This window comes from Oncorhynchus mykiss, chromosome 22, assembly GCF_013265735.2.
Source record: "Oncorhynchus mykiss isolate Arlee chromosome 22, USDA_OmykA_1.1, whole genome shotgun sequence".
In the NCBI taxonomy this organism is placed as follows: domain Eukaryota; kingdom Metazoa; phylum Chordata; class Actinopteri; order Salmoniformes; family Salmonidae; genus Oncorhynchus; species Oncorhynchus mykiss.
The window spans coordinates 32458851-32486362 of NC_048586.1; the positions used below are offsets into that span (position 1 = coordinate 32458851).

At 39.9% G+C, this 27512-nt stretch overlaps 1 protein-coding gene across 1 annotated transcript in view; it reads left to right on the forward strand.

Moving 5' to 3' along the window:
• Nucleotides 1-27512, forward strand: part of LOC110501775 (titin) — a 176725-nt gene that overhangs the window by 27753 nt on the left and 121460 nt on the right. Inside the window, exons 32-40 of the mRNA XM_036959133.1 lie at nucleotides 1045-1213; nucleotides 1308-1539; nucleotides 1781-2065; nucleotides 3252-3302; nucleotides 17427-17705; nucleotides 25961-26239; nucleotides 26347-26634; nucleotides 26747-27025; nucleotides 27147-27428. Of these exons, the coding sequence (XP_036815028.1) occupies nucleotides 1045-1213; nucleotides 1308-1539; nucleotides 1781-2065; nucleotides 3252-3302; nucleotides 17427-17705; nucleotides 25961-26239; nucleotides 26347-26634; nucleotides 26747-27025; nucleotides 27147-27428 (2144 nt within the window). The remainder of the gene's footprint in view (nucleotides 1-1044; nucleotides 1214-1307; nucleotides 1540-1780; nucleotides 2066-3251; nucleotides 3303-17426; nucleotides 17706-25960; nucleotides 26240-26346; nucleotides 26635-26746; nucleotides 27026-27146; nucleotides 27429-27512) is intronic.

Genomic DNA, 27512 nt, shown 5'->3' on the forward strand with positions numbered 1-27512 from the left:
TGGGGCGACGCACAATTGGCCTAGCGTCGTCCGGGTTAGGGAGGGGTTGGCCGGTAGGGAAATCCGTGTTTCATCGCACACCAGCGACTCCTGTGGCGGGCCGGGCGCAGTGTGAGCTAACCAAGGTTGCCAGGTGCACAGTGTTTCCTCCGACACATTGGTGCGGCTGGCTTCCAGGTTGGATGCGCGCTGTGTTAAGAAGCAGTGCGGCTTGGTTGGGTCGTGTATCGGAGGACGCATGACTTTCAACCTTCGTCTCTCCCGAGCCCGTACGGGAGTTGTAGCGATGAGACAAGATAGTAGCTACTAAAAACAATTGGATACCACGAAATTGGGGAGAAAAAGGGAGTAAAAAAGATTAAAAAAGAAATGTCAATAGAGAAACAGGTCGAACGACATGAAATGTAGCTATTTTGCTGACTTACCAGCTTCAGTTTGATGTGATTGCTTTAGCTGTGTAGTTGGGTAGCTCCTCTGAACAGTGTCCTGACGAGACAGCACATTTTCTATGCCAGGTGAAATCGCGCATCATAAGCTCATTGTTATGGATGTATCCAAAACAGCTTAAAGAAATGCAAATACAGCTACTTTGCTGTTATTCTAGCTTCCCTGTTTGCCCTGACTGTTAGCCATAGTTGGCTAATAGCCAGGGATAATAACATTGCCAACCAGTGTGGCAACATAACTTTTAAAACGAACAACTGTGTCACGTCCACAGATACAGAACAAAAATATTATCTGGCAACAAAACAGCAACCACCATGTGTCAGGACAAGGCCTATATTTATGTTGAGGGATGAAATAGTAGCCTATGAATACATTTATTAAAATAACGTTTTTTATTTCATTGGTAACCTATTGTAGAAAAGCAATTGTACACACGAGGTTGTGCTGATTCACAGTACTTGAATCCGCCTCGAACTTATCACCGCAGCACAGCCGTGCTAAAAAAGTAGTTTAGCACTCCCTCTGGTGTACAATTGCTTCGATCGAATCTTAACTATTAATTTGTATCCTAACTCTTATTTCTAAATGCCTTGACAGATACACTGTATCCACTGAGGAATTCCTGCACCGTCTAATGATCCAGTCCGTCTGCATGTCTGATGCCGGAGGGTACTCTGTAATCGCTGGTGCAAGCATGTCAAAGGCTCATCTCACCGTGGAGGGCAAAGATGTCTGCATTACAGAACCTGCTGAGAACAAAATGACGGTGAATATAAATATCACACATTTTTATATACAGAAAGAAAAACAACCTTTTTCTTATCCATTTAAACATTATTGATATGATTATTAATTTCTAGGTTGTTGAGAAACAAAGAACAATGTTCGAGTTTGAAGTCAATAAGGATGACATTGAAGGTCGCTGGCTGAGGAACGGCATTGAGCTCCAGTTTTCCGTTGAGCAGAGGTTCAGCTATGCATGCATTAGAAAGCTTCATCGTCTGACCATCACTGAGACCTGTAGAAGTGATGCAGGAGAATACACCTTCATCGCTGGCAGGAACAGGAGGGTGGTGACACTTCATGTCAATAGTAAGTCAAACTTCATGATATACCTTTAACGTAGTAACTGTGCAGTTACATGTCATTGCCTGTAGAGGACATAGCAGTGCCAGAGAACCAGAGAAGAAGCATAGCAAGTATAGACTGGATAGATACAGCATGATATTTTTTAACAGCTGGAATCAAAGTGATGATGACCAAGGTTTATTCCTCAGTCTTCCATCTTTCTTCATACAATTTATTTGTAATAATTGTTTTCATTTTAATTTAGTCCCCGAGCCACCTCAGATCATTAACCACATGCAGCCCCTGTCTGTGGAGTCCGGCAAACCTGCTCGCTTCTCTGTGGAAGTGACTGGCGTCCCCCAGCCCCAGGTGTTCTGGTACAAGAACTCCCAGGCTCTCTCCCCTGGTTTCAAGTGCAAGTTCCTGCGTGATGGGAATGAACACTGTCTGCTGCTCATTGAAGTGTTCCCAGAGGACGCGGGGGTCTACAATTGTGAGGTCAAGAATGAAGGTGGTGTTGCCACCAGTTCAGCTGCACTGAATGTCGAAGGTAACCATTACATTTTTGTGTGATAATAACTCCAAGTCAAGGGAAATTATGACATAACAGAAGACCATTTGTTGTCAGCTAGTTGTAAAGGTACACCATTCATACAAATGTAATGCATTCCTTATATGATTATGTTATCGTATCAACATTTTGAAGAGGGCTAAGATTCCCATGATGTGTTTGTTTAGTCGCAGAGGATATTACCCTACTTTTATTCACCCAATAGAAAGCTGCGTGGTTCAGCATGGTGAAGTGGCCAGGTTTCATGCTTGTGTATCCAGCATGCCAAATCCAGAGATTAGCTGGTATCATAACCAGCAGCCAATTAAGCCTACTAAAGATATTGTTTTTCATTCTGATGAGATGACAAACACCACTAATTATAGTTGCTGCTTTCTCTGAGCATGCTGGACAATACACTTGCAAAGCAACAAATAATGCTGGAGAGGCGGTGTGCACAGCAGCCCTTGCAGTAACCAAAGAAGAAGTTAACTTGTTATTTAACACCACCAACCAACACCTCTTATTAAACTATCCAAACGACTTCCTTCTTCTTGAAAGAACCCTATTTTTCCCATGTTTCTGTTTACTAACCTCACAATTTATACCTCACAATTTAAAATAGAATAGCATAAATGTGTTATTCACTTCTTTAGTTCTAATACCTAGATGCTTCATTCTTCTGTCACTTCTTGCTCTCCTTGCAGCTTGAGTAGGTAGTACATTCTCCTTCTGTCATTCCTTTCTCACTCCTTTCTGTCCTTGGTTGTGAAATCCCTCTCAGCGAAAGCTCTGTGGACTGTGCATGTTGTAGCCTATACTATCTGGAGTTGAATCCAACTGTCAAACTGCTTTTTTTGTTTGTACCATCAAAGTGGAAACATGGTCATATGATTGTAATCAGTGAAAGAGTTTGAAATAATTAGTTAGCATAACCTTTGTCCAGCAGGATGTCTCTTCGAGGAAATGACATCTGAGCTAAGCATTAAGTCCAATATTGCTCCTTGAAATGAGCATTCTCAAAATGTATAGATGGATCAGTACAGTATCTTTTTCTTTAATTTAAAAAAACTATATGGCTCTCACATACAGAGGATGAAATGAAGCCAAAATGGAAGGGAATTGGTACCCATCATCATCTTAGATTACTGTCTTAGCTGACAGCAACTCTTCATTTCCTTTACAGTAACCAATATGAAGGAAGAGATTGAAGCAACCATTGAGCAAGAAGTCAAAGGTAAGACTCATTTACCCTTTATTACTGAAATGTACTTTATCTATCCCTTAGTTGAATGACATGAATCTGAGTATATTGATAAGTGATTTCTGAATGTTCACACTGCATGCAAGCAGGCAACATGTTTTTGATGGAAAATGTTAATCTTATGTATTCTTCAATGTCCACATAATGTTAGGTCCTTGTATTATATTATTGGTTATTGTATAGCAGGCACTGATGAAAACGGCTTGGTTTTAGAGAAAAAAAATGTGGGTATATCTATCAATCTTATCCTTTAAGCACGAGGGTTCATACTGTATTGTAATGGTTCCCCAAAAAGGTACAGGATGTGTATCTTTTAAAGTTTACAGACCAGAGGAAACTATCCTTTAAAAGATATGGAAATAGCTACATCTTTTAATTGCTTCTTAAAATGTCTTGCATCTGGAACTCTCCTTCCTCCTGCAAATATTTCTTAGACTGGCTTGCAGAAAGTGGTATGTGATTAATTGTTGTTTGCTTTTTAAATAACATGATTATACCTGTAAACTATATTAGTTCGAATAAACGCCTTCTCATACAATTGTAGAGCTGCTCTTACAAGTTGTACTTTTTTGTATAATTTGAGAGCCATGTTTCTCATTAATTGTTTTTGAATAATTTACCCTCATTTAAAGGATTAGAAAGGGCGTTTATTCATCTTTCTGCAAGTCAGGTAAGGAATATTTAGCTAAATCACACACTAAGTTAAGCAAAAGCAAGCGTATTTAAAAAAACAAATCAGTTTATTTTGCAATAATTATGCTTTTTAAGAAATTTATGTTCTGAAGAAATGTCCACAGAAGAAGGAACAAAACATCCAGCAATTTTCGTGTCAGAATCTTTAAAAAAGAATCCAGTCTTGCGTTTATTCGAACAAATATGGTGAGTGAAATAGTTTTTTATGGCTTTGTGACTTGCTGCATGTAATTTAATATTTTCATTAATATTAATTTCAACAATTTGAAAATGTTCTTTTTTTTAACCCATTTTATTGAAATAATTTTTATTTTATTTTTCAGAGTTGTTTTATAATAAAAGGACTGTGTTTCGAATGAACAGAGGGCAGATGCGCGGAGCCTTTTCAGACTTGGATCAAGCCAACAATTCTTCCATCAAGCCATCTTTTCAAAAAAAGCTGAAGTTCCAGAATGTTTTAGAGGGGGAACCTGCTGTGTTTAGATGCAGATTGGTAGCTTTCCCAACCCCAACCATAATATGGTTTCATAACAATAGACAAATTCATAAAGAAAGCCGTCGGAGAATACGAACAGAGAGCACTTTGCACATGCATGAAACTAGTTTAGTCATTGATAGTATAAAAGACAAAGACTCCGGCAGTTACAAAGTAATGGTTATTAACACAGAGGGGTCTGCAGAGTCCATATCATCACTTCTGGTGTCAATGAGGGAAGAACAAGAAGGCAATGATCTAAGCCACATGAGACGGTCAACTAGACTTCACGGAAGCCTAGACTCGTTGGTTGATCAAAAAAAGGAGAGCAAATTCAGGGTTAACTTGAGATGTGTTGGGTCTCCATTTGATCAAAAGTTCAAACCTAGCGGCAGATCTAGATCTAAGGATGCACCGGTTCACACCTTGTACTTCAGAAGTTCATCACCAACAAGAGGGAAAGATAAAGAAACTAATCTGAATGAAACAGCATCTGAACGGGCCCTCTCTCCACCTTCTATATTTGGTGGAGAAAGAGTTAGTAGGTCTGAAAGGTTTAACGACAGATACAGTGATATCTACTGTGACAGACACACTGGCAGATTCAGCGACAAGTTCAGTGACAGGTGCAGTGATAGATTCAGTGACACAGAAAGCCTCCACGAAGAGGTAAAAGCCAAGCTTGGCCTGTTACAAAGTGCAGTCAAACGAAAAAAGAGGCTCTCTATGTCTACGCTGTCATCAGAGTTTGACTTGGAGTCAAACGTGAGTGAAACCAGCTATGTAGATTATGTTGATCAATTAAGGGTCAAGAATCCTGCCTCCTTACCTGGAGACTTGCAGCATGCTCGACATTTTGAAAGAAACGTTAGAAACGATAAAGTGTCTGCCGAATTCTATGGTAGATATGACAGAATTCCCACACATTGTGCTGAGTCAACACAGCCCCGCGTGAGACATTCATTTGAACCTCAGTCTCGAACTAGGGCCATTCAAATGTTAAAAGATGATCTAGAAGCGACAGGAAATGAAAAATACTTTGATGAAGGAGTCTCTGAAACACATATGGATAAAATGGTCCTTACTCAAGGGGAACCTCAACATGAGTTAGGATTCGAACATAAGATAGGTAAGGATTTAGAAAATCGAGGTGCACACTACATAGGAAATCAAGGTGAGGACTATTTAGATAAGAAGTTGTCTGAAGACTTGAAGACAAAGATGGAGGGGCCCTTTATCTTAGCTTGTTCTGAAACAAGGAGATCTCTAAACATTGCTGAAAAGGATGATTTTTCCAGAACAAGCACAAACAAACCACTGAAGGAAATATTTTCCAGTAAGACAACTAATACACAAGAGGATACTGTGAAGAGCACTGAAGAACAATTTGAAAAACAACCCAGCTTTGCAGAAAACCGGTATGAGAACATTGAGAGTGAATGTGAAGATAAACCTTTAGCCTTGCGGATTAGAAAAGGGCAAAAAGGAATGCAGATGGACCAAGAGGAACAGTTTAAGCATGAAACCGACCATTCAAAGGCAAGGGATTTGTCATACACGCAATCTGAAATATTATATGGTGAGGAGGTAGAGAGAAAAACAGACACAAAAACTGAAGAGAAATCTTGTGAAGAGCATCATCCATCCCTGGTAAAGGTCTGCTTACCCCTGGAAAATGTGTATGGAGTGAAGAGTGGAACTGAACAGAATTTGTCCCTTTCCCAAACCAAAGAGGAGAGTGCCAGTGAGAAGAAAACAGGAGAAGAGAACACTGTATCACGAGAAAAAAATAATGAATTGAATTTGTCCCATTCCCCAAAAGAGAGGCATGTCAATATGTATGGTGAGGAGGTAGATAGAAAATCTGCAACAGAAACTGAGGCATTAAATTTCCAACATTTGCCCAGTTCTCAGAAAAAGAGTCCTGCAGAAAGTAGTGAGGTAACATGGGAAGAGCACCATTTATCCCTGAAAAAGGTCAGTTTATCCCTGGAAAATATTGCCCCTTTCCAGATTGTTTCACTTTCCCAATCAAAAGAGAGGAGTGCCAATGAGAAGAAAACAGAGGAAGAGCACCATCTATCCCAGGAACATATTTATGGATTGAAGAGTGAACCTGTAGAGAATTTGTCCCGTTCCCCAAGAGAAAGGCGTGCCAGTGAGAAGCAAACACAAGAAGAGCAGTGTCTTTTATCCCGGGAAAAGACCCACAAAAGTGAAATGTTTGGGAGTGAGGAAGAGGCTCTGGGACATCGAATCATTAAATGGCAGCAAGACGTCTTGACTGAGCAGGAGATAGCTGTTGACTTGGATTCTGATTGGGTTGGTGCAGAGTACTCCCCATATATCGCTAGGAAAGTGGCGGAGTCAAAAATGTCTGCTGAAGGCATTACTCTTGGATCAACCGCTCACTCTGAGGCAGATTCAACGAGAAGAAGAAAGCCTTCCCCAGAAAAGACAGACTATGAAAAGTTCCCGACTGAGGATGTTCCTCATGGTTTCAGAGATGAGAGAAGGTCCTCACAAGAAAAGACTGTAAAGGAACATGTCCTTACTGAGAATGATATCCCTCCTGAATACAGATATGACAGGTCTTCACCAGAAAAAACAATGAATGAAAAGTTTCTTACTGAGGATACCCCTCATGAATACAGAGATGTAGGAAGAAAGTCTCATCCAGAAAAGACAACAAAGGAAATACTTCTCCGTGATGCTAGAGCCCATGAAGGTTCAAGAAGGCCTTCTCCAGAAAAGACAACAAAGGAAAGGTTTCTGAGTGAGCATGCCCCTTATGACTACAGAGATGAAAGAAGAAGATCTTCGCCAGAAAGGACGGCAAAGGAAAAGTCCCTGAGTAAGGATGTCCATCATGATTTCAGAGATGAAAGTTTCCAATGGCCCCCTCCTCCACAAACCGTTGTAGATGAAACAAGGCTGCAGGCAACAGAAAGTGAGTATTTTGTGAGCGAAGAGGAAGCTTTGGCTCAGCGCATCTTAAAATGGCAAGAAGACGTTCTCACCGAACAAGAAGAAGCTGTTGAATTAGAGTCCAACTGGGCTTTGGCTGAACATTCACAACACTCAAAGAAAAGCGATGTCAGTGGACCTCAGGAAGGTTCCTCTAATGAACCTGTGAAAGAACGCTCACCTGTGAAAGAACCCTCACTTATGAGACAGCATCACATTGGTCAGTATGAAAGTTCCTCTTTTGAACCAGTCTCTCATCAGAATGAGAAGTCTCGTACAATGTCTCTTGGGTCCTCGCATGTGAAAGAGCACTCTCATGTGAAAGAATCTTCACCTATGAGACAACATCAGATTGGTGAGAATGTCTCTCAAGAGGATTGGGCTATGGCTGAACTTTCACAACACCATCGTAGGAGAACTGATGTCAGTGGAGATGATGCCAATGAAGGTCCTTCTTATGAACCTGTTTCTCATCATATCAAGACGTTTCATCAAATGTCATTTGGGTCTCACTCACCTGTGAGAGGGTCCTCATCAGTTAGAGAAACCTCACCTGGTAGAGAGCCCTCCCCTGGCAGAGAACGCTCACATGACAGAGGTCAATCACCTGTGAAAGAACCTGGTAGAGAAGCCTCACTTGGTAGATGCTGTTCACCTTCGAGAGAACTTCACATTGGTCAGCATGGCTCTCAAGCTGAAGTTGGTGCAGAAGGGCCTTCTAATTGTGAATCTGACTTGAGACACAATGACAAAGTGGCTATGGGGGGGACTGCAGAGAGGAAAGAAGATGGCAAACAATCCAGCTCAAAAGAAAACCTTCACCAAATGGACATGCCTCAGGGGACAAACGAAGTTAAGACTTCACCAAAAACTTCTGTACCTATCTTTGTGAGAGAAATCTCATCCTTGAAAGTAAAGAGGGGAGAGATGACAGACTTTAAATGTTGTTTTCGGGGTGACCCTCAACCAATTGTCACTTGGCTCAAAGATGACCAACCAATCGGTCAAAACCCAGACTTTGATGTTCTCACCAAATTGAATGAAACCACGCTAACCATCTACTATCCCACTATATACCATGAAGGGACATTTAGTTGTGTTATAACTAATACATTCGGAAAGTCAACCTCCTCTGCTACACTAGAAGTTACTGAAAGTAAGCAATTAAGAAAATTTCCATCGCCAGTGTCTTCGTATAAAGTGAAAGTGACAACAGAGTATGAAATGAGTGAAGAAGATCTTGACCAAATGATTGACGATGAACTTGAATCGTACAATGGTGTTGAAATGGATGAGAAATCTTTACTACAGGTGCCACAGGCTGACTTGCACAGACCTCGTGCTTCAGACACTTCACAATATTATTGTTCTCCTGTCGAGATCAGGATCACTGCTCCAACACCAGTTCCATTCGAAATGATTGGAAAAGAAGCAGAGATGTCTGAGGACGATGGCAGTTCCCATCCTATGAAACACAAATTCACATTCTGCTATGATGCCGCGCAGGTAGTCAGTGAATCTGAGAAGATACGTTCTTCAGAAGGCCAAACCGGAAAGGTTGAAATCAGATCTGATGTGTCCTTCCAATCTCCTGTGGCTATTGCTAGATCTTCTGAGGTAGAAGCAACCATGGCTGGTGAAGGGGAACAACATATACTATCTGGAAATTGTGAAGATTTGAAGCAGTCCCCTCTGAGTGATACTGGGCATATTTCTGACCCGACATTGATGCAGACTTTGGACAAATCTGTAGGTTCCCACAACCCTAAGGATAATGTTTCAAAATTATCTAGATCAGAAGCAGACATGGCAAGTGAGAGCAAACAGTATATACTATCCAGAGTTTCTAAAGATTTGAGGCATTCCCCTCTTAGCCATACTAGTGATATTACTGATCAGGCATTAATGCATGAGCTGGACAACTCTATAGGTTCCCACAGCCCTGAAGAGTATGTTTCAAACGTATCTAAACCAAAACAAAGTGTTTCAAAAGAGGCACCTACTATTACTGGGTGTGGTCTGCAATCATCTGCTGTGCTAGTCAAAGTGTCACAAATTAAGCAGGCATTTGAGGCACCTGCATTGTCAGAGGCACCTGAATTGTTAGATACCACTTCTGTTGATGAAGTGAAAAAGTCCACAGAGTCATATTTCCCTGAGGAGGATATCCCAGAAGTTGTAATCCATCTTGATCATGATGATAAGTCATTGGCAACTAATGTTGTGGAAGGAACTCCACTGCAGTCCAAACAAGACACTATGTTATTAGAAGGTAGTGATACACAGATTCTGAGAGCAAAGCTAATTTCAGCCAAAAGTGGGCCAGAGGTTGTGTTACTCGGTGGTGCACAGATTTCTGCCAAAGTGAAATCAGTCTCCCCCAAATGTGCCCCAGAGTGTGTCCAGACCATGTCTCATACTCTGGAGGAAGACAATGAAATCTGTATGATTTCTGGAGAAACTGTTGCGGAAGCTGACATAATTGACACCCACAGTCACTTAAAACACTGTGTTCCCCTCTCAAGTATAAGAGAGGTGCAGGTGTCACCAAAGCCTGTCAGACCTGAGGCAGTTAAAGCAGTAAAGACTAGCCATTCAACAGAAAGTATGGGACCTCATGTAATAGATCAAAATATGATAGAGGACAGTCTTTGTGAAAAAATCCCAGTGTCGGAGACCCCAGATGATGTTTCAGCGTCAGTCTGTGATGAGTCTGTAAAGCTAAAAAGATTATCTGGCTCATTTGCAACTCCAGAAATTCATAGATTGGACACTCAGTCTTCTGTTGGCAATGACATGACTGATATTAATGAAAACTTGTCTCTATCTGAACTCTCAAAGGATAGCACATTTGTCAGTGTTTCTTGGGCACATAGTGAAATTGTTAGTGAAGAAACAGCAGAGGAAAATGAGGAACATGCTGTTGCTGAGAGTGGTGAGCCTTCAGGGGTTTCAAAATCAGTTAGCGTCAAGCTCAAAGGAGATGGATGTACAGATTATCTTGCTGCACAAGGTTCACAACATCAAGCAGAGGCTAAACCAGAAAGTGCTGATCTAAGTACAGCTGTCAGTGAAGGTGCTTCAGGTGTGACCTCACTTGAGGAGGAGGTAGTGATCTTCAGTACTGTTTATGACTACTACCACCCACCAACTGAATGGGGCAGACCCTTATCACCAGAGTCAGAAATGTCCATAGAGTGTGGTAGCACATTTAGTGAGGAATTAACCGAAATCGAGCAGTTCTATACTCCAGATTCTTCAAATGAAATTTTGCAGCTCCCTAAAACTCCAGAATCTTTCCACACTCCTGAAACTGAAACCCCGGCAGGTTATATGACCCCTAATGAGTATGCCTTCTCTCCTCTTGAACGTAAAAGACCATCCACTGACTCCAGTGAGAGGTTATTTTCTCCTGCTAAGTTCTTGAGGTCACCCGATGATGAGGGCATTGAGACAACACCCCCTGCATTTAGATTAGATGAAGGACGTTTCCTCTCAGAGCGTGCCCTTGGCCTTGGAGGACTACAGGAAAAAGTCCATGGAATCCCTCCGGCTTTCCTCAAACCTCTCACCAAAAGGAGAGTTTTTGAACACGATTCATTATCGTTTTATGTTGAGTTGTTTGGGTTGCCTTCACCTGAAGTGAAGTGGTTTAGAAACAAAACCCAATTTGTTGCAGATGAAAGGATTACAATGGACAGAGATGGTGACAATATCTCGCTTGTTATTCAGAACATTACGAAAGCTGATCAAGGTGAATATATTTGCGAAGCTGTTAACTATGTAGGAGAGGCAAAAAGCGTTGCACTAGTTGTAGTTATATCCAACGAGGTCAGATATATGCCCCCACCACCGTCAGTCACCCATCAGCATGTGATGGAGTTTGATGTTGAGGAAGACGATGACTCATCGAGGTCTTGCTCCCCTCAGGAAATTCTATTGGAGGTGGAATTGGATGAAAATGAGGTTCAAGAGTTTGAGAGACAGGTGAAGATAATTACCATCCCAGAATACACCGCTGACAATAAAAGTATGATAATATCACTCGATGTTCTTCCGAGTATGTACGAGGAGAGTGGAGTTGACTTTGTAACGCAGGAAAGGGATGATTTGAAAATAGCTTTTGAGGTCACAGAAATGCCGCCTCGCTTCATCAACCCAATTTGTGATATGGAAACCCCTGAGAATACAACTGTAATGTTTGAGTGTTCTCTGATGGGAATTCCATCACCCATAGTATCATGGTTTAAAGGTAACAAAAAGGTCCCTCACAATAACAATAAATACTTGCACTCATCTGATGGAGACAATCATTTCCTTAAGATTAGGAACGTCAGCGCTCATGATAGTGGAATATACTCCTGCCGGGCCATCAATGTGGTTGGGGAAACTCTTTGCAGGGCATCTCTTCTTGTGTTGAATCCTAAAAGCTTTATAGGAAAAACAAGAGGGAGAGAATTGACAGCTGTGTCACTTGGTAGTGCTAAAGTTCAGCCTCAAAAGTTTGACTTGGTTGTTGGGAATCAGTTTGATGGTGAGCAAGCATCAGAAATAGAGCTGGAATTTGAATTTGAGCAGGAAGCTGATGAATCACAAAAGGCTGTTAGACTTGTAGCCATGACGAACAATGAGATGAGCGAGCTGGGACAGAAATATGTCAGTATAAACTTTGGCCTTTTCGCAGAGCCCGCCAAAGATGACAAAATAGATTTCAAAGGAAAGTCATCAGAATTGTGTAGTTTCCAGTTTCAAATGACTGAAACTCCACCAAAATGCATTATTCCTTTGACAAACGTTACCACAGCAGTAGGAACTCCAGTGGTCCTCCAGTGTTTAGTGAATGGTAAACCTCATCCCACCGCTGAATGGTACAAAGATGGCGATCCAGTGAAAGACACTCGGTACATGATCCAAGAGAAAGCATCTGGACATTTTAATTTGATCATCACAAATGTCACCCAAAAGGATGCCGGAGAGTACAAGTGTCTTATCCAAAACAAATCTGGATATACTGAAACAACTGCTTTGTTGAAAGTGTTCTAATCTCTTCATGTCATTTGTTTTTTGAACTCAATTAAAATGTTTTTACTGTATGTAAGTGTAGATCCTATTTATTGTGTATAGTGTGTACTCACTTCACACATCAGAATGATTATACATGTTATAATCATTTTTGGTGAAGGGGAATGTTTGCTTTTCAAAACAGTAAAAAAAAAGTTAATGCTTAAATGTTTTATTTAAGGTGACAAAATGTGTATGAATACTTACCACGCATGTGTAATCAAAACATTGTTATCAAGGCATTCGTGTTAGGCCCATATTAAGATCTTGTATCAAAATGTCCAATGTTTTAATTAGCCAAATAGTTCAAATGAATCATATACGTATGCATCCATGATAACTCAGTGTTGTTAGCATGATAAAGTATATGTTATTATTTATGGCATAGTGCTTAGAATCACTGATGTGCAGAGTTTAGTTAGTTTTATTTATCTTTTGATGAATGAATGAATTTGAAAACAATCTGGTACACAACAAAAACATTTATCAAATACAATTCAAATGTAATATTGAATGTACTATTGTAGAGTATATTTTTTTCATTAGGACCACAATGTAAAATTACACCATTCAAAATAAAACCTTGGGGTTGGCTGTAAAAAAAAATTAAAAGGGTCATTATATACAAACTGTGTGTGCTGTAAATACATGTATGATTCACTGAATATTTAAGAGGCAATTATATTCTTAATGAATACTATATATTTGGGGTTATAAAATATTCACAAATTTGACTGATCTGAATGAACAAGCAATGGATTCATTTGGACATGGGAGTAATTGAAATACATTATTTATTTGTACAGATATCACTTTAGTTAGTCTCTAACAGTGTTTATTTATGTATAAATAAAGGAGGTATATGCTGATGTCAATGATTGTCTGGTGTTGTCTTGATATCACCCTTTATGCAACGGACACACAATTGACCAGCATAACCCTTTCTTTTATGGAAACTTCATCTCAATCTAGCTCAATATTTTTTACGCAGAATATTCTAGCTCGACTGTGACGACAGTGAAAGAAGAACAAGATTTCTACACTACTGACCTTAAGTTACCTCACAAAAAAAACCCGCTATTCTAGTACTTTAGAGAATAAAAAAGAAAAGCCTATATTTTTGACCCAACTCTCACCAGCAGCTGTCAATGTTGGAGAGGCAGCTAGATTTATTGTCACAGTATCTGGCCTTCCAAAGCCTACTGTTTTGTGGTTTTATGGGAAAGTCATTACTTCTTCATCAATTTACAAATTGGTTCATGAAAAAGACAAGTACGCTTTAATAATATCTGAGGTAAAAACAGAGAATGAAGGTGAGTACTCTTGTACAGCTAACAATAGATTTGGCCAGACAACCTGTACTACTTACCTGGAGGTGAGAAAGAGAGCTTCAACTACAGCTGAGCAATGGGTTGAAACATTTTTCAACGCCACTGGTCAACCACCTAATTTCACTAGCCAAATCAAACCTATAACATGCCAAGAGGGAGGTGAGGCTTACTTTAAAGCCACTGGTCAACCACCTAATTTCACTAGCCAAATCAAACCTATATATGGCTTCATCAACATGAAGGGCATCCAACAGCAGGACAGTGGTCTCTACACATGTAAGGCTTCCAACCCATCTGGGGAGGCCTCTTGTAGTGCTGACCTAATTGTGTTTAAAGAGTCTGTCTCTGTATCTCAGTATAAGGAACACATGGTTGTTCAAAAATATTATAAAGTATCCATGTCAGCTGAACAAGCTACAGAGTCCCACTTGTATTAGGTCAACCTTCCTGGAGAGGCCAGGGCCAGCATTGGCACAGAGGACAGGGCCACCATTAGCACAGAAGACAGCCACGTTGTAAAAACCCTTAGAGAGTTGGATAACTCAGCGACTACTTTCCAAAAAGAGAAGGTCACCCATCAGGCTGCAGTTCTGCAGTCACATGAGGTACAAGAGAGAGTGTCTGTGCGTGTCACCCTTCCACTTCAAGTTTCAGTAGTTCCTAGGAAACAGCTCCGTACAACTGCCTTTCATACATCTGCTGTTCAGGAGAGCCCAAAGCTCACAAACCAGCACTGTGACCGTATCCAAAGCCCAGAAGTCATAGAGCTTCTATCTTCAATAGAGAAGCATTCAAAATTAATGTCTGCCTCTTCTGAGGAGATAACCACCTTGGCGAGTGTAAGCACAGAGATATCAGGTGACAGGCATGCAGATCAAGTAAAGCCAACCTCCGACCAAAACATCTTGTCAGTAGTCATCAAGTTGAATCCCAACTGTCAATTTTAAAAGAACGATCACAAGAAATTCTTATTCACAAGATATTGTATTCCGCTATGTCAACTGAAAAACAGATGATTCCTGAGGGACATACAACAGATGTGCCCTCTACTGATTCTGCTCTTCAGTCTTCAGTGACAAAAGGATCGTTCAAACCAATTCTCGCCTTAGTTCCGGAGACTAAACAAGCATTATCAAAAGAGACTAAATTCCCCATGCAGAGACCGGATGCAGAGAAGGCTCTCCTTCGTAAGGATTACGTTATGAAATCTGCGCTGACAGCTGAGGAGAAGCAGATGTTACAAGCGGAACACACAGAACAAGTGCAGAGTTTAGAAAGTGCTATCTCATTATATTCTCAGGCAGAAAGTAACCCACAATGAACGGAGATCTGTAACTTGCGAATATACCACTGAGTTTGAGGCCAAGAGAGACACAATGACCATTCAGCCCCAAAAACAAACCCCTACCGCATTACATCTTCAATCAGTTCATCCAGAAGGTGCCTTAACCAAAGAGGGAATTATTACCATTGAAAATCCAGACCAACAGACAGCTACACAGAAGCAGGAGAAAGATAGACAACATGCAGCAACCTCAGAGGAAAGAAGCGCAGATTATTCCAAAGATCTTGATGTGTCCATGACAGGAGTTCAGTCAGAGCTTAGATCAGAATCCAGACCACAGAACATTCTTCAGGTCACTTCACAGCCCATGCAGCTACCCAAAGAAACACCATTTACTAGTGATGTGAAACAGCACCGTGCATTGATCCAAAAAGAAGATTGTTGGAACATCATACAAGTTACACATGTGGCAGATAGTCAAGCATTAGAGGAAGGACATACTGTGAGTTTGACAGCTGTTGACAAATGTACATGCAAAACCAAAATAGATCCTAAAGTACCTATTGAGCCCATACAAATAGTGAAGAATGCGATCACAACTGAGAGTAGTGCACTTCTGGAAGCTACAGATCAAGATTTTGCCATCCTTAGACAGGAAGGACAGTCTGTTAGTCAGTCAATAACGATGGATGAAAAGTGTATGTTGATAAATAAAATGTCCCAACAAAAAAACAAATCAGAGTCGACAACAGTTAGTGTTAAAACTCAAAATGAATCTTTTCATCTCAGAGTCTGGAGAAAGTCAAACTCTTCCAAAGGAGCTCACATTTGTTATTCGGTTTCAAAAACCAACAAGTTTGGACATCAGACATCAGTTGAAAGATGCACTTCAGTCTGCTGTAGCTCTTGATCAGCCACTTATATTAGCAGATGTTTTTGGCAGTTTGGAGGCTACTAAGGTACAGGAAGTGAAGGTATGCAAGGAACCGAAACATGCAATGTTCACTTATCTTATCACAACACCAGGTGCCCCTATGGAAATAACAATTGTTTTTGAAGGTCAATACCCCCAGACTGCAGATCTAAGGACTGAACTCCAGGCAGCTTTCTACTCAATTGTCTATCGCAAGCAGCATGTTCTTACATCTGACCAACCCAGCACAATGCCAATCAACAAGCCCCAAAGACTACAGGTTAGCAGTGCAGCCTCCAAAGAAATGCTGTCATCGATAGTGGAGACTGAGGAACTTAGTGTGGTGCAAGAGTCCAAAATAACTCACTCCAAATTGGTTGCTCCAGCAATGAAAGTTAATACAGAATTACATGCTGAGTTTGAACAGTCAGTACAGGTGGATAGAATGACTGACTGTAACTGTATGACTGTAAACTCTTATGAAAGAGATGTAGGTATGACTGATATCACCACTGACATGCCCATGACCTCCATTCCAACTGAACAGTCTTTAGATGTACTCATCCAAAAAGAACACAGGGAGGAATTTATTTCAGAAGAGGTCAGAAAATATGATCCTCCAGAAAAGTTCAAAGATTATCCAGATATTGACACTTTTCTGGAGGACATTGCCACAGGGGAGCATTGTAAGGTTACACACACTGTGACAGTAAAGTAGATCAGGCAAAGAGTTCAAGTGTTCCAAAGAACATGACACATACTGGAAAGCTGGAAAGACCACAACATCATCAAGACTCACAATTGATTCAAAAGGTTGGATAATTGAGGATAGTTTTATTTTTACTCATCACCATACACATAAACAAACTACATTTTTCTAATGTAACATTTTAAAAAATTCTCATCTTGGCAGCAAACTCATACTTTATTTCATATATTGAAATGTGTATAATTGTCAGAATGCTTTTACCATACTTTCAATCCCCCACCACTAATTCACCTTAGTATTGTTTTATATCATTATCCACATGCTTATTTCTTCTATTTCATGCTCAGGTATTTTCACTATTCATGCTTATAATTTGTTTTTGCGTCACTCATTAACTATTACATTTCACTCTTGGCCTTTCTCCACTGGGCACTGAAACACTTTTGCATGTTTTCAGGTGCAAATTTGTCATGGTTTCATTAATCATGATGTGATGAAGTCACTTTCCTTCTTCCTCCTCTAACCATCACTCCTGGAATGCATCCCACCATACCATTGCATTCCACCATCCCTGTTCCAGCTCTGTGCACTTGTCTACATGTTCATTTTCACATCATTATCTACCTGTGTACTAATTTACTTTTATTTTTGTGCACCTTATAGTGCCACCCGTTTTCAGGTACAAAATCATGCCCCTGGAGATCAATGTTGGCAGCGGAGCCAAGTTCGAATGTGAAATTGAAGATGCACCAAATGTGAACTTCAAATGGTTCAAGTCTGGCACTTCGATCAAAGAGAGTGCCAATTGCTGCATCCTCAGTCGGCAACTGACATCTTCATTGGAGCTCCTGAGCCCAACCAAAGCTGACAGTGGTGAATACAATTGCAAGGCTACAAACCAGCATGGCAGTGACACCTGTGCCGCCAAACTGACAGTAATTGGTGAGTCCTCTGTTTCCTTTAACAATATTTATTCAACTCTATGTACAGTATATTGATGTTTTCTTTTCAGGTTGAATGTTAAACAAAGAATTGTAATGTGCACCTGTTCTCAACCTTTGTATAGTGTACCGGTTTGTCATGTAAATTAGGTATCCATATCCTATTACCTTTTCCCTATCTTTAATGTCTTTTTATAGAGATGTACCCGCCAGTATTTAGTACAATACCTGATCCTATGACTTTATACGTGGGCAAACAAGCATCATTCCAGTGTGTAGTTACTGGCTCTTCGCCAATGACTATTGTCTGGCACAAAGACAATATTGCTGTTTCTTCTTGGGGGAACTTTCAGATAGCGTCTGACAAGACTAAATACTCCCTACAAATCAAAAATCTTCAGCTGATCGATCAGGGTACTTACATTTGCAAAGCATCGAACAGCGTTGGCACTGCTACATGCAGTTCAGAGTTGAGGGTTATCAACAAACCCAGTTTCGTAAAGACCTTCGAGACCTCAGTGTCTTCAGCCATTGGTAATACACTGAGGCTCGAAGGTCAAGTGGACGAGGACACTGGAGTGTCCATCACCTGGATAAAGGATGGATAACAGTCTTTTGAAGAAAATGTTGTTGTTCTTGAAATTACTAAGGCAAAACTGAAAGAGCTTCAAATGATTATGGGAGTTCAACTTGTTCTAGGATGTTGATGGCACAAGGTAAGGTCTTTATGTTGATATCTTGTCGTATAGCAGTGTGTGTGTGACTACAGATACTAGTTTAGAAAATGCAACCGTTTAAATAAAAAATACATAATTTAATTATATTTTAAGCCACTAATGCTATGCAGCTACAACATATTCTTATGTTATTTTTTATGTCACAGTATTCTCTTTGGTGGTTACGTATTGGTTATTGTTTGACAACACATTTACTGTTTTGCAACGCAATACTTCTTTCAGAACCCCCAACCTTTGTTTAGAAAATGGAACCAAAGCTAATGTGGAAGCAGGGCATAGCTGCTCGGATGCAGTGCATAGTCAAAAGGATCAGCTGAACTCAAAACTTCCTGGTCTCTGAATGACAACGATCTCAGTGATGGAGATAAACATACAATCACTTTTTGCAACTTTGGAAATAATCAATGTAAATGTGTTAGATAGCGGAAACTACACTTGCGAGGTGTCAAACGAAGCTGGTAGTGAGAGCAGCATCACTGAGTTATCTGTAAAAGGTTTGCCACCATTACATATTTTATTTGCTTAAAATTATTTTTCCACAAATTACAGATAGCTGTATTATTTTATTTAATCTGATCTTTACTCTTAGATACCCCTTCCTTTTGAAAAGATTTGCAAATGGTTGAGGCAGTGAAGGAAACTCCTGCCGTACTCGAATGTGAAATTAAAGGAACAGCTCCGTTTGAATTCATCTGGTTGAAGAATAAGAAACCAGTCTTCGCCACAGATCAAAAGTATAAGATCATCTATCAGGAATCCATTGCTCGTTTGGAGTTCTGCTCATTTGAAAGTGCAGACATTGGAGATTACCAATGCTGCATAGCCAATTATGTTGGTAAAATCACCACAAAGACACTGGCCAAACTTAAAGGTTGGTATAGCTGGTAAATAGAAAACTCATATTGATTTGTCTAAATATGTTTTCTAAATAACATGGTTCATGGAATTGATAATATTTGTATAGAACCACCAACATTTGCGAAGAAGATTGAAACCATTACAGCAACATTGGGATATTCTGTGAAACTGCAGGGCACATTAAAAGGCTCACCCCCCATTTCCATACAATGGATGAAAAATGCACTGAAATGTTGAGAGATGATGATCCAAATATCAAAATGACATTTGAGAACAACATTGCTATTCTGTCAATAACAGCTGTTGCCATTAGCCACGGCGGCAAGTACACTTGCCAAGCAGAGAATGAGACTGGACAAAACAAATATGATGCCACTCTAACAGTTTAAGGTTGGATAACAACGATTGAAACATTTATATAAAACATATACATGATATATACATTTGTAACATTTACACACATAATACTCTTGTGACAACTAAATCTAATTCATTTGACTTTATTGTAGAACCTGCTAAAGTCTTAGAGAAAGCATAATCCATCAACGTGACTTCAGGGGACTCTGCAACCTTGGAATGCAAAATCGCTGGAAGCCCAGAACTTAAAGTCAAATGGTTCCATGATGGAAAGGAGATGAAAGGGAATCGAAAATATAAAATCACTCTAAAAGATAATATTGCCATCTTAAAGATTATTGCAGCTGAAAAAGTAGACTCTTCCGAATACACGATGGAAGTGTCCAACCGTGTTGGAAAGGACCAGTGCTCATGCTCTATTACCATGCTGGGTTAGCTTTTCTTCTATTACCATGCTGGGTTAGCTTTTCTTCTATTACCATGCTGGGTTAGCTTTTCTTCTATTACCATGCTGGGTTAGCTTTTCTTCTATTACCATGCTGGGTTAGCTTTTCTTCTATTACCATGCTGGGTTAGCTTTTCTTCTTCGCTACTTTCAAAAGTTGTTTTTCATTAAATCTATTTTAACTTGCAGTGTGAAGTAACATTTTCTTTCCAATAAACAGATTATAAATCATACTACTCTCTTTCACAAAGTCTCTGAAAAGACTTGATGGAATTATGGGTAACGATATTTCAATGGATTGCAAAGTATCTGGATCCCAGCCTATGACTCTGTCTTGGTTCAAAGATGAGAAAGAGATTAAGTCTGGAGATGGATATCTACCTGAAATCAAAGACAACTCAGCTGCACTGAAAATTACTAAATTGGAAAAGGTTGATGCTGGAGTGTACACATGCCGGGCAACACATTCTACAGGATCTAAAGAAAGCAGTGGAACCTTATATGTCAAAGGTTCAAGTGGTTCAAGTGGAGGCACATTTTTTATCAAGAAAGAGACCTACTCAAGTTTTTTGGAACTTCACTCAGTAAAACCCACCGACTTGGCTAAATACACATGCCAAGTGGCCAATGACGCTGGAACGGTGGCATGCACGGCTGTCTTGTTTGTGAAAGGTGCCCTTTCTTCATATACATTCCCAGCTCAATATGCATTTGTTGTCCTTGCATCAATGTGGGTTTACTTGTCTGATAATCAATGTCAAACTTTTTTTTAGAACCTCCAATGTTTGTGATGAAGCTTGAGTCTACAAAACTAGTGGTGAGAGGAAGTGCTGTGAAGCTGGAGTGTAAAGCAACCGGCACCCCTGAGATCATTTTTAAGTGGTTTAAGAACGAGATTGAGATGAGACAAAATGAGAAATACAAAATGGCTGTTACTAACTCAGTTGCCTCACTGGAGATTGTCAACTGCTCTGTTGATGATAGTGGAGATTATGTTTGTGTGTCATCAAGTGATGCTGGTAGTGACCACTGCACCAGCAGAGTTACAGTTAAAGGTTTGTTGAGTATTCTGTATTCTGACTTCATTGCCATTTTCTTTTAGAACCTCCAATATTTACGAGGACCTTTGAATCCAAAGAACTTATCAAAGGGTCTAATATTACTTTGGAAGGACAGCTTGCAGGCTCCGCTCCATTCAACACATCTTTTTACAAAAACACAAAGGCGATCAGAAATGATAAAAGACACAAGATAGTCTTAAAGGATGACATAGTTACCCTCCAGATGTTGGCAATTGATGCCGGAGATGCTGGAAAATACCAGTGTACAGTAGAAAATGAAGTTGGGAAGTCATCTTGTGATTGTGAAATGACACTGAAAGGTTGGCGTGAAAACCTTACTTTTAAGTATATTTATCTGTTAATTTCGGTATACTTTCAGTTAAAATATTCTTAGCTTTTCCACCTATAGAACTGCCATCATTTGCACAAAAGATAGAGAATATGAATTCCCTAGTTGGCAGTGAGATTTCTATGCAGTGTATTCTGAAAGGATCAGTACCTATAACTGTGTCATGGCTGAAGGATGACCATGATGTCAAAGATGGTGAATGTGCTCAGGTGTCCTTTGAAAACAGGACATCACTGCTGCGTATTTCAAATATTCAAACCAAACATGCTGGGAAATAAACTTGTCAGGCCAAAATGAAGCTGGCAGACAGAAATGCTCTGCGTTATTGGTAGTCAAAGGTTGGTTGATGTTTATGAGGATAAAATTGGATTTTATACTCTGATGTTGAAAACTCATTGTTTAATCTTATATTTATCACAGAACGAGCTGGACTAGTAACCGGAAGGTTGCAAGGTTGCAAGTTCAAATCCCCGAGATGACAAGGTACAAATCTGTCGTTCTGCCCCTGAACAGGCAGTTAACCCACTGTTCCTAGGCCGTCATTGAAAATAATAATTTGTTCTTAACTGACTTGCCTAGTTAAATAAAGGTAAAATAAAATAATTAAAAATAATAGCTCTGTACTAAATATTCTCCATACAGAGAAAAGTGATAGTGGAGATTACACCTTTGATCTTTCCAATGACGTTGGAAGCAGTACTTGTGAAGCCACAGTTTCTGTCCTAGGTCAGCTAATTTACAAATATTTTAATCAATATTTTGAGCTTTTTGTACAGGTATACCTGATTGAACAGTATTCTCATTACTTTATTTTTTATTTATGCTAGATCAAATCATGAAACAATCTTTCACAAGAAAACTGAAGGAAACAGAGAGTATCAAAGGATCATTTGCCCACTTGGAATGTCTTTTGTTTGGCTCTCTGCCCATATCTGTAATCTGGTACAAAGATAAGAAAGAGATCAAGACTGCTGATATTCTGAAGAGCTCAAATGCGTCTTTCAATTGTCAAGTCATTGGCACAGGTCCGTTTGAGGACCTGTAGCACAAGGATTTAAATGAAATGAAATCCAGCACAAAGCACAGCCTCTCACAAGTACAGGACATTCTGAATCTTGAAAAACAGAAATGTTATGGTGTAGATGTTGGTGAATACCAGTGTACCGTCTCAAATGAGGTTGGACGTTGTTCTTGTAGAACTACTCTTCGTATAAAAGGTTAGTTACTTAAAATATGTACTATTGTGATAGGTTACATAACTTCCATGATGACAACACAATTACTTTAAATAATTGATCACTGCCAATAATTGTTTATTGGTTTGATTGGTTTGATGTTAGAACCACCGTCATTTGTGAGGAAAGTCGAAAATGTCACAACTGTCTTGAGAAAATTGGCTGAATTTCAGTGTGTTGTCACTGGGTATCCAAATCTGTCTGTGCAATGGCAAATATCTGAGAACTGGATCTTGGAAGATCCTAAAATTGAAAGGATCTTTGAAAATAATGTGGCAACTCTAAGGATTCCGGTCTGTGAAGCCTATCATAGCGGGAAATATACCTGCCAGGTGGCAAATGAGGCTGGTCAAAACAAGTGCTTTGCAACCCTCATAGTGCAAGGTTTGTCTTTTAAATTAGTCTGCTAGCTAGATATAAATTGTGTCTTTCTGTCTTTAAAATGTATGAATTTGATTAGAAAATGTATATTTATATGCATTTTAGAACCACCTCAGATTACAGAGAAACCAGAAGTGATAAAAGTAACTATTGGGATCCAGTCAGTTTAGAGTGCAAAGTGGCAGGCACTCCTGAGCTCAAAGTGAAGTGGACCAAAGACAGCAAAGAGTTCAAGTCAAATCCACAATACAAACTTAGCTTTGAGAACAACCTTAGTAGCCTTAATATGCAGACTACACAAAAGGAGGATGCAGGTGACTATCAATTTGAGGTTTCAAACCACATTGAGACATGCAGTTGCAAAATCAAGTTGATTGTACTAGGTCAATGCAAAATCTTAAATTGAAACAAATTGGTATGATAGTATACCGCTTATGACATGATATGCAATGAACACGGGCTTGACTGTTTTGTTGTTGCTCTTGTGAAAACAGAACAAACTATCCCTCCAAGCTTCACCAAACCTCTGAGTGAAATACAGGAAATATTGGGAATGCTTGTTCAAATGAATTGCGAAATATCTGGATCTCTTCCTATCACTGTGGAATGGCAGAAAGATGGGAACAGAATTGACGTTGGTGGAAAATATAAACTTGTTCGTCAAGACATTTCTATGTCTTTGGAAATCGAACAGCTAGAGAGAGCTGATGCCGGCACTTACTCTTGCAAACTGACAAATAAAGCAGGAAGTGTTGAATGCAGTGGGGCAGTGAAGGTGAAAGGTCAGAATTTATCAAAATTATATACATTTTATATATTTCTCTCTCGTGTTAGGGTCAGGCCAGCTGATTAACTTGGTTGCTATTGTTTCTTTAGAGCCACCAAGCTTTGTTCTGTTGCCTGAGTCTCATACTGCCCTTCCTAACTCCAACATGCGATTTAAGAGCACGTTTAAAGGAACACCTCCTTTCACAGTGAAATGGTTTAAGGATGACACTGAATTGATCACTGGACCTACATGTTTTATTGGACTGGAAGGATTATCTTGCTTCCCAGATCTTTACTCAGTTGGAGTTTTGCAGAGTGGAATTTACTCTTGTCAATTTAAAAATGATGCTGGCATTGAAATATGTAGTGCTGCTTTAATGGTGAAAGGTTGCAACATGCTCTTATTTAAACTCATGCATTGGCTTCCATCTCCCCATCTTTCCTCAACTGGCTTCGATTATTCCGTCTGTCCTCGATTGCTTTTATCTGTGCTCTATTGCTTTGCATTTTCACAGCTCCTCCACCACCTCCTTTTCACAGCTCCCTGACCAGTTCACAGCTCCCTGACCAGTTCACAGCTCCCTGACCAGTTCACAGCTCCCTGACCAGTTCACAGCACCTTTACCTGCTTCTCCATCACACCAACAAATGTTGTGTCACTCTTCCCATTTCCCTTGACGCATTCTTCTTGCCTTTACTCCTTAACAGATGCATCAAGTCATCAAATTACATATTTTTGCAGTTCATTGCAAGCCTCATATTCTTTCACTGTGTCAAGGTGCATGTGCTTCAATAAGCTAATTTTGCAAAATGTTGGCTTTGCAGAACCTCCTGAATTTGCGCTAAAATTGCCAGTCACAAAGTTTGTGAAGAAGTGCGAGCCACTCCGTCTTGAATGCAAAGTTAAGGATTCCCCCTCTCTGCGAATGCAGTGGTACAAAAATGACACTAAGATCACAGATGGTGACAACTATAGACAATCATTTGTTGACTCAATGGCAGTCCTTGAGCTGCGCACCACAAGATTTGATGACAATGGAGTCTACACCTGTGAAGCAACCAATGACGCTGGAAGTATAAGCTGCAGCACAACTCTTAGAGTCAAAGGTTAGCCAGTAATAAATGACATTGGATTTTGATATTTTACATATTCCATTTAATATTCCATAATAATCCATTATTAGTATAGTGTCTGTTGGTGGTATTACACCGGTATGTATTTGAAGCTTAGCTGCGTGTAGCAAACAGCTGCTTCTTAACGATTCTCAATATTTTGTAGATGCACCATCTTTCCTCAAAGTACCTCGGCCAATTGAAGGAATGAAAGGAAAGGATGCTAGCCTACACTGTGAGATGTTTGGCACAGCACCCTTGGAGATTACCTGGGCCAAATACAAAACGCCATTAAAGGAACGTAGGAAATATAAGATTGTGAATGAGGATACTGCTGCCACTCTTCATATCATTGGATTGGAAGCTTCAGATTTTGGAGAATATAAGTGCAAGGCATCAAACAGTATAGGATATGAAACATCCTGTACTACAGTTAAACTCAGAGGTTAGTAGAAATGCGTCATCGGTGGGTATTTTTTGATTTTTTGATCCTGCTTCATGATGATTTATTTTTAGCCTCTCCATTTTTGTCCTCTCTCAGAACCACCAACGTTTGTGGAGAAATTGTTGAATACGACATGCACATTGGGTGAAGAAGTCACCCTGAAAGCCACTGTCAAAGGCTCTCAACCAATGACTGCATCTTGGTTACAGGATAAGGATCACATTCTCAGAGATGGTGACATCCAGAAAATTACATTTGAAAACAACCAGCTCCCTCTTAAAGTATTTAAAGCAGACTCACTGGCAATGGGCAAATACACGTGCCAACTCCGAAACGATGCCGGAGTTGTGGAATGTTTTTCTAACATAACTGTATTAGGTTTGTACATTTCCATTTTGTCTCTAATTCCATTTTCTCCCCTAATTCGCTTAGTTTTTTCCCCAGTCATTGCTTTTTTTATTATTCAGTTTCTGTAAGCACACCTCTGCTCGTGTTCTTTATTTTCAGAACCCGCTAAAGTTGTGGAGAGACCAGAGTCTTTCAGCGTGACTGCAGGTGATATTGCAGCTCTAGAAGTCAAAGTGTCGGGGACACCAGAGCTGAAACCAAAATGGTTTAAGAATGGAGTCGAGCTCTCCTCTGGCCAGAAGTACAACATCTCCTTCTCAAAGATGATCTCCAGCTTGAAAGTGTTGTCTGCAGAGAGGATTGATATGGGAGAATATACATTTGAGGTCAAAAATGAGGTTGGCAGTGATCTCACCAAATTAAACCTCACTGTCCTAGGTGGGTGGCCCCTTCCTATACACAGTATGATATGAGATTTTTCTAATTGTCTAATTTCCTAGTGTTTTGCCTAATGCCTGGTTACTAACCCTGTCCTCCTATAACAGATAAAACCATACCTCCAACATTCACACAGAAACTGAAGGAATCTCATCTTATTGTTGGAAAAGCTGGTGAAATGGACTGCAAAGTCTCTGGTTCTGCACCTTTCACCATTACCTGGTACCATGATGAAGAGGAGATCAAAACTGGACCAAATTATGAGATTTTATTCAGTGACAACACCTGCACACTTAAAGTGCCCGCTCTTAAGTGGTCTGACTCTGGAGTGTATAAATGCAAAGCCGTAAACAAGGCTGGAACCAATGAGACCAGTTCCTCTTTCATTGTGAAAGGTCAGTAAATATACATGACTTGTTTGGGCTTCGTAATTACTATTGCTTTGTGATGTAACTGATTTAATGTCAGATGTCTGCAAGCTAAAAAGTATGTATTTTTTGTATTTAGAACCTCCTTCTTTTGTGATGCCACCTCAGCCATTGGAAGCAATGCCTGGAACAAATGTAACTTTCTCAGCAATTGTCAAAGGAAGTGCCCCACTGAAACTGAAGTGGTTCAGAGGCACAAAGGAAATTGTGTCTGGAAAAGGCTGTGAAATTGCTCTACGGGACAATACAGCTACTCTGGAGCTATCCAAAATTGACAAATTCCACGCTGGAGAGTATACATGCCAGATTATTAATGATGCTGGGAAGGAAAGTTTCCTAGTTAACCTGTCTGTGAAAGGTTGGTCAATAATTGAAAATATTTATTTTTATTATATATTTTTATTAATAGAATTAAAACAACATTTATTTATTTTTTAATCAGAATGTGGACTAACAAACTTCTGTATGATTTTACTCAGAACCTGCTAGCTTTGTTAAGAAGCTGAACGACCACTCTGTTGAAAAGGGAAAATCATTGATACTTGAGTGCACATACACTGGAACCCCAAAGATATTTGTCACCTGGTATAAGGACGGCCAACAGCTATATGCCTCTTATAAGCACAACGTCACTACCACAGAGACCTCCTCCATCTTGGAGTGTTTAAACAGTAACGATAAGGAAGCAAGTGGGGAATACACTTGTGAAGTTTCCAATGACGCCGGAAAAGATACCTGCAAAGCACAAGTGTTCATTTTAGGTTAGTTTGCCTAAATTGACCTGGTAATTTATTGGGATTGTCCTATGCTGTATATATCTGATGTACATGTGCATGTTTCTGATT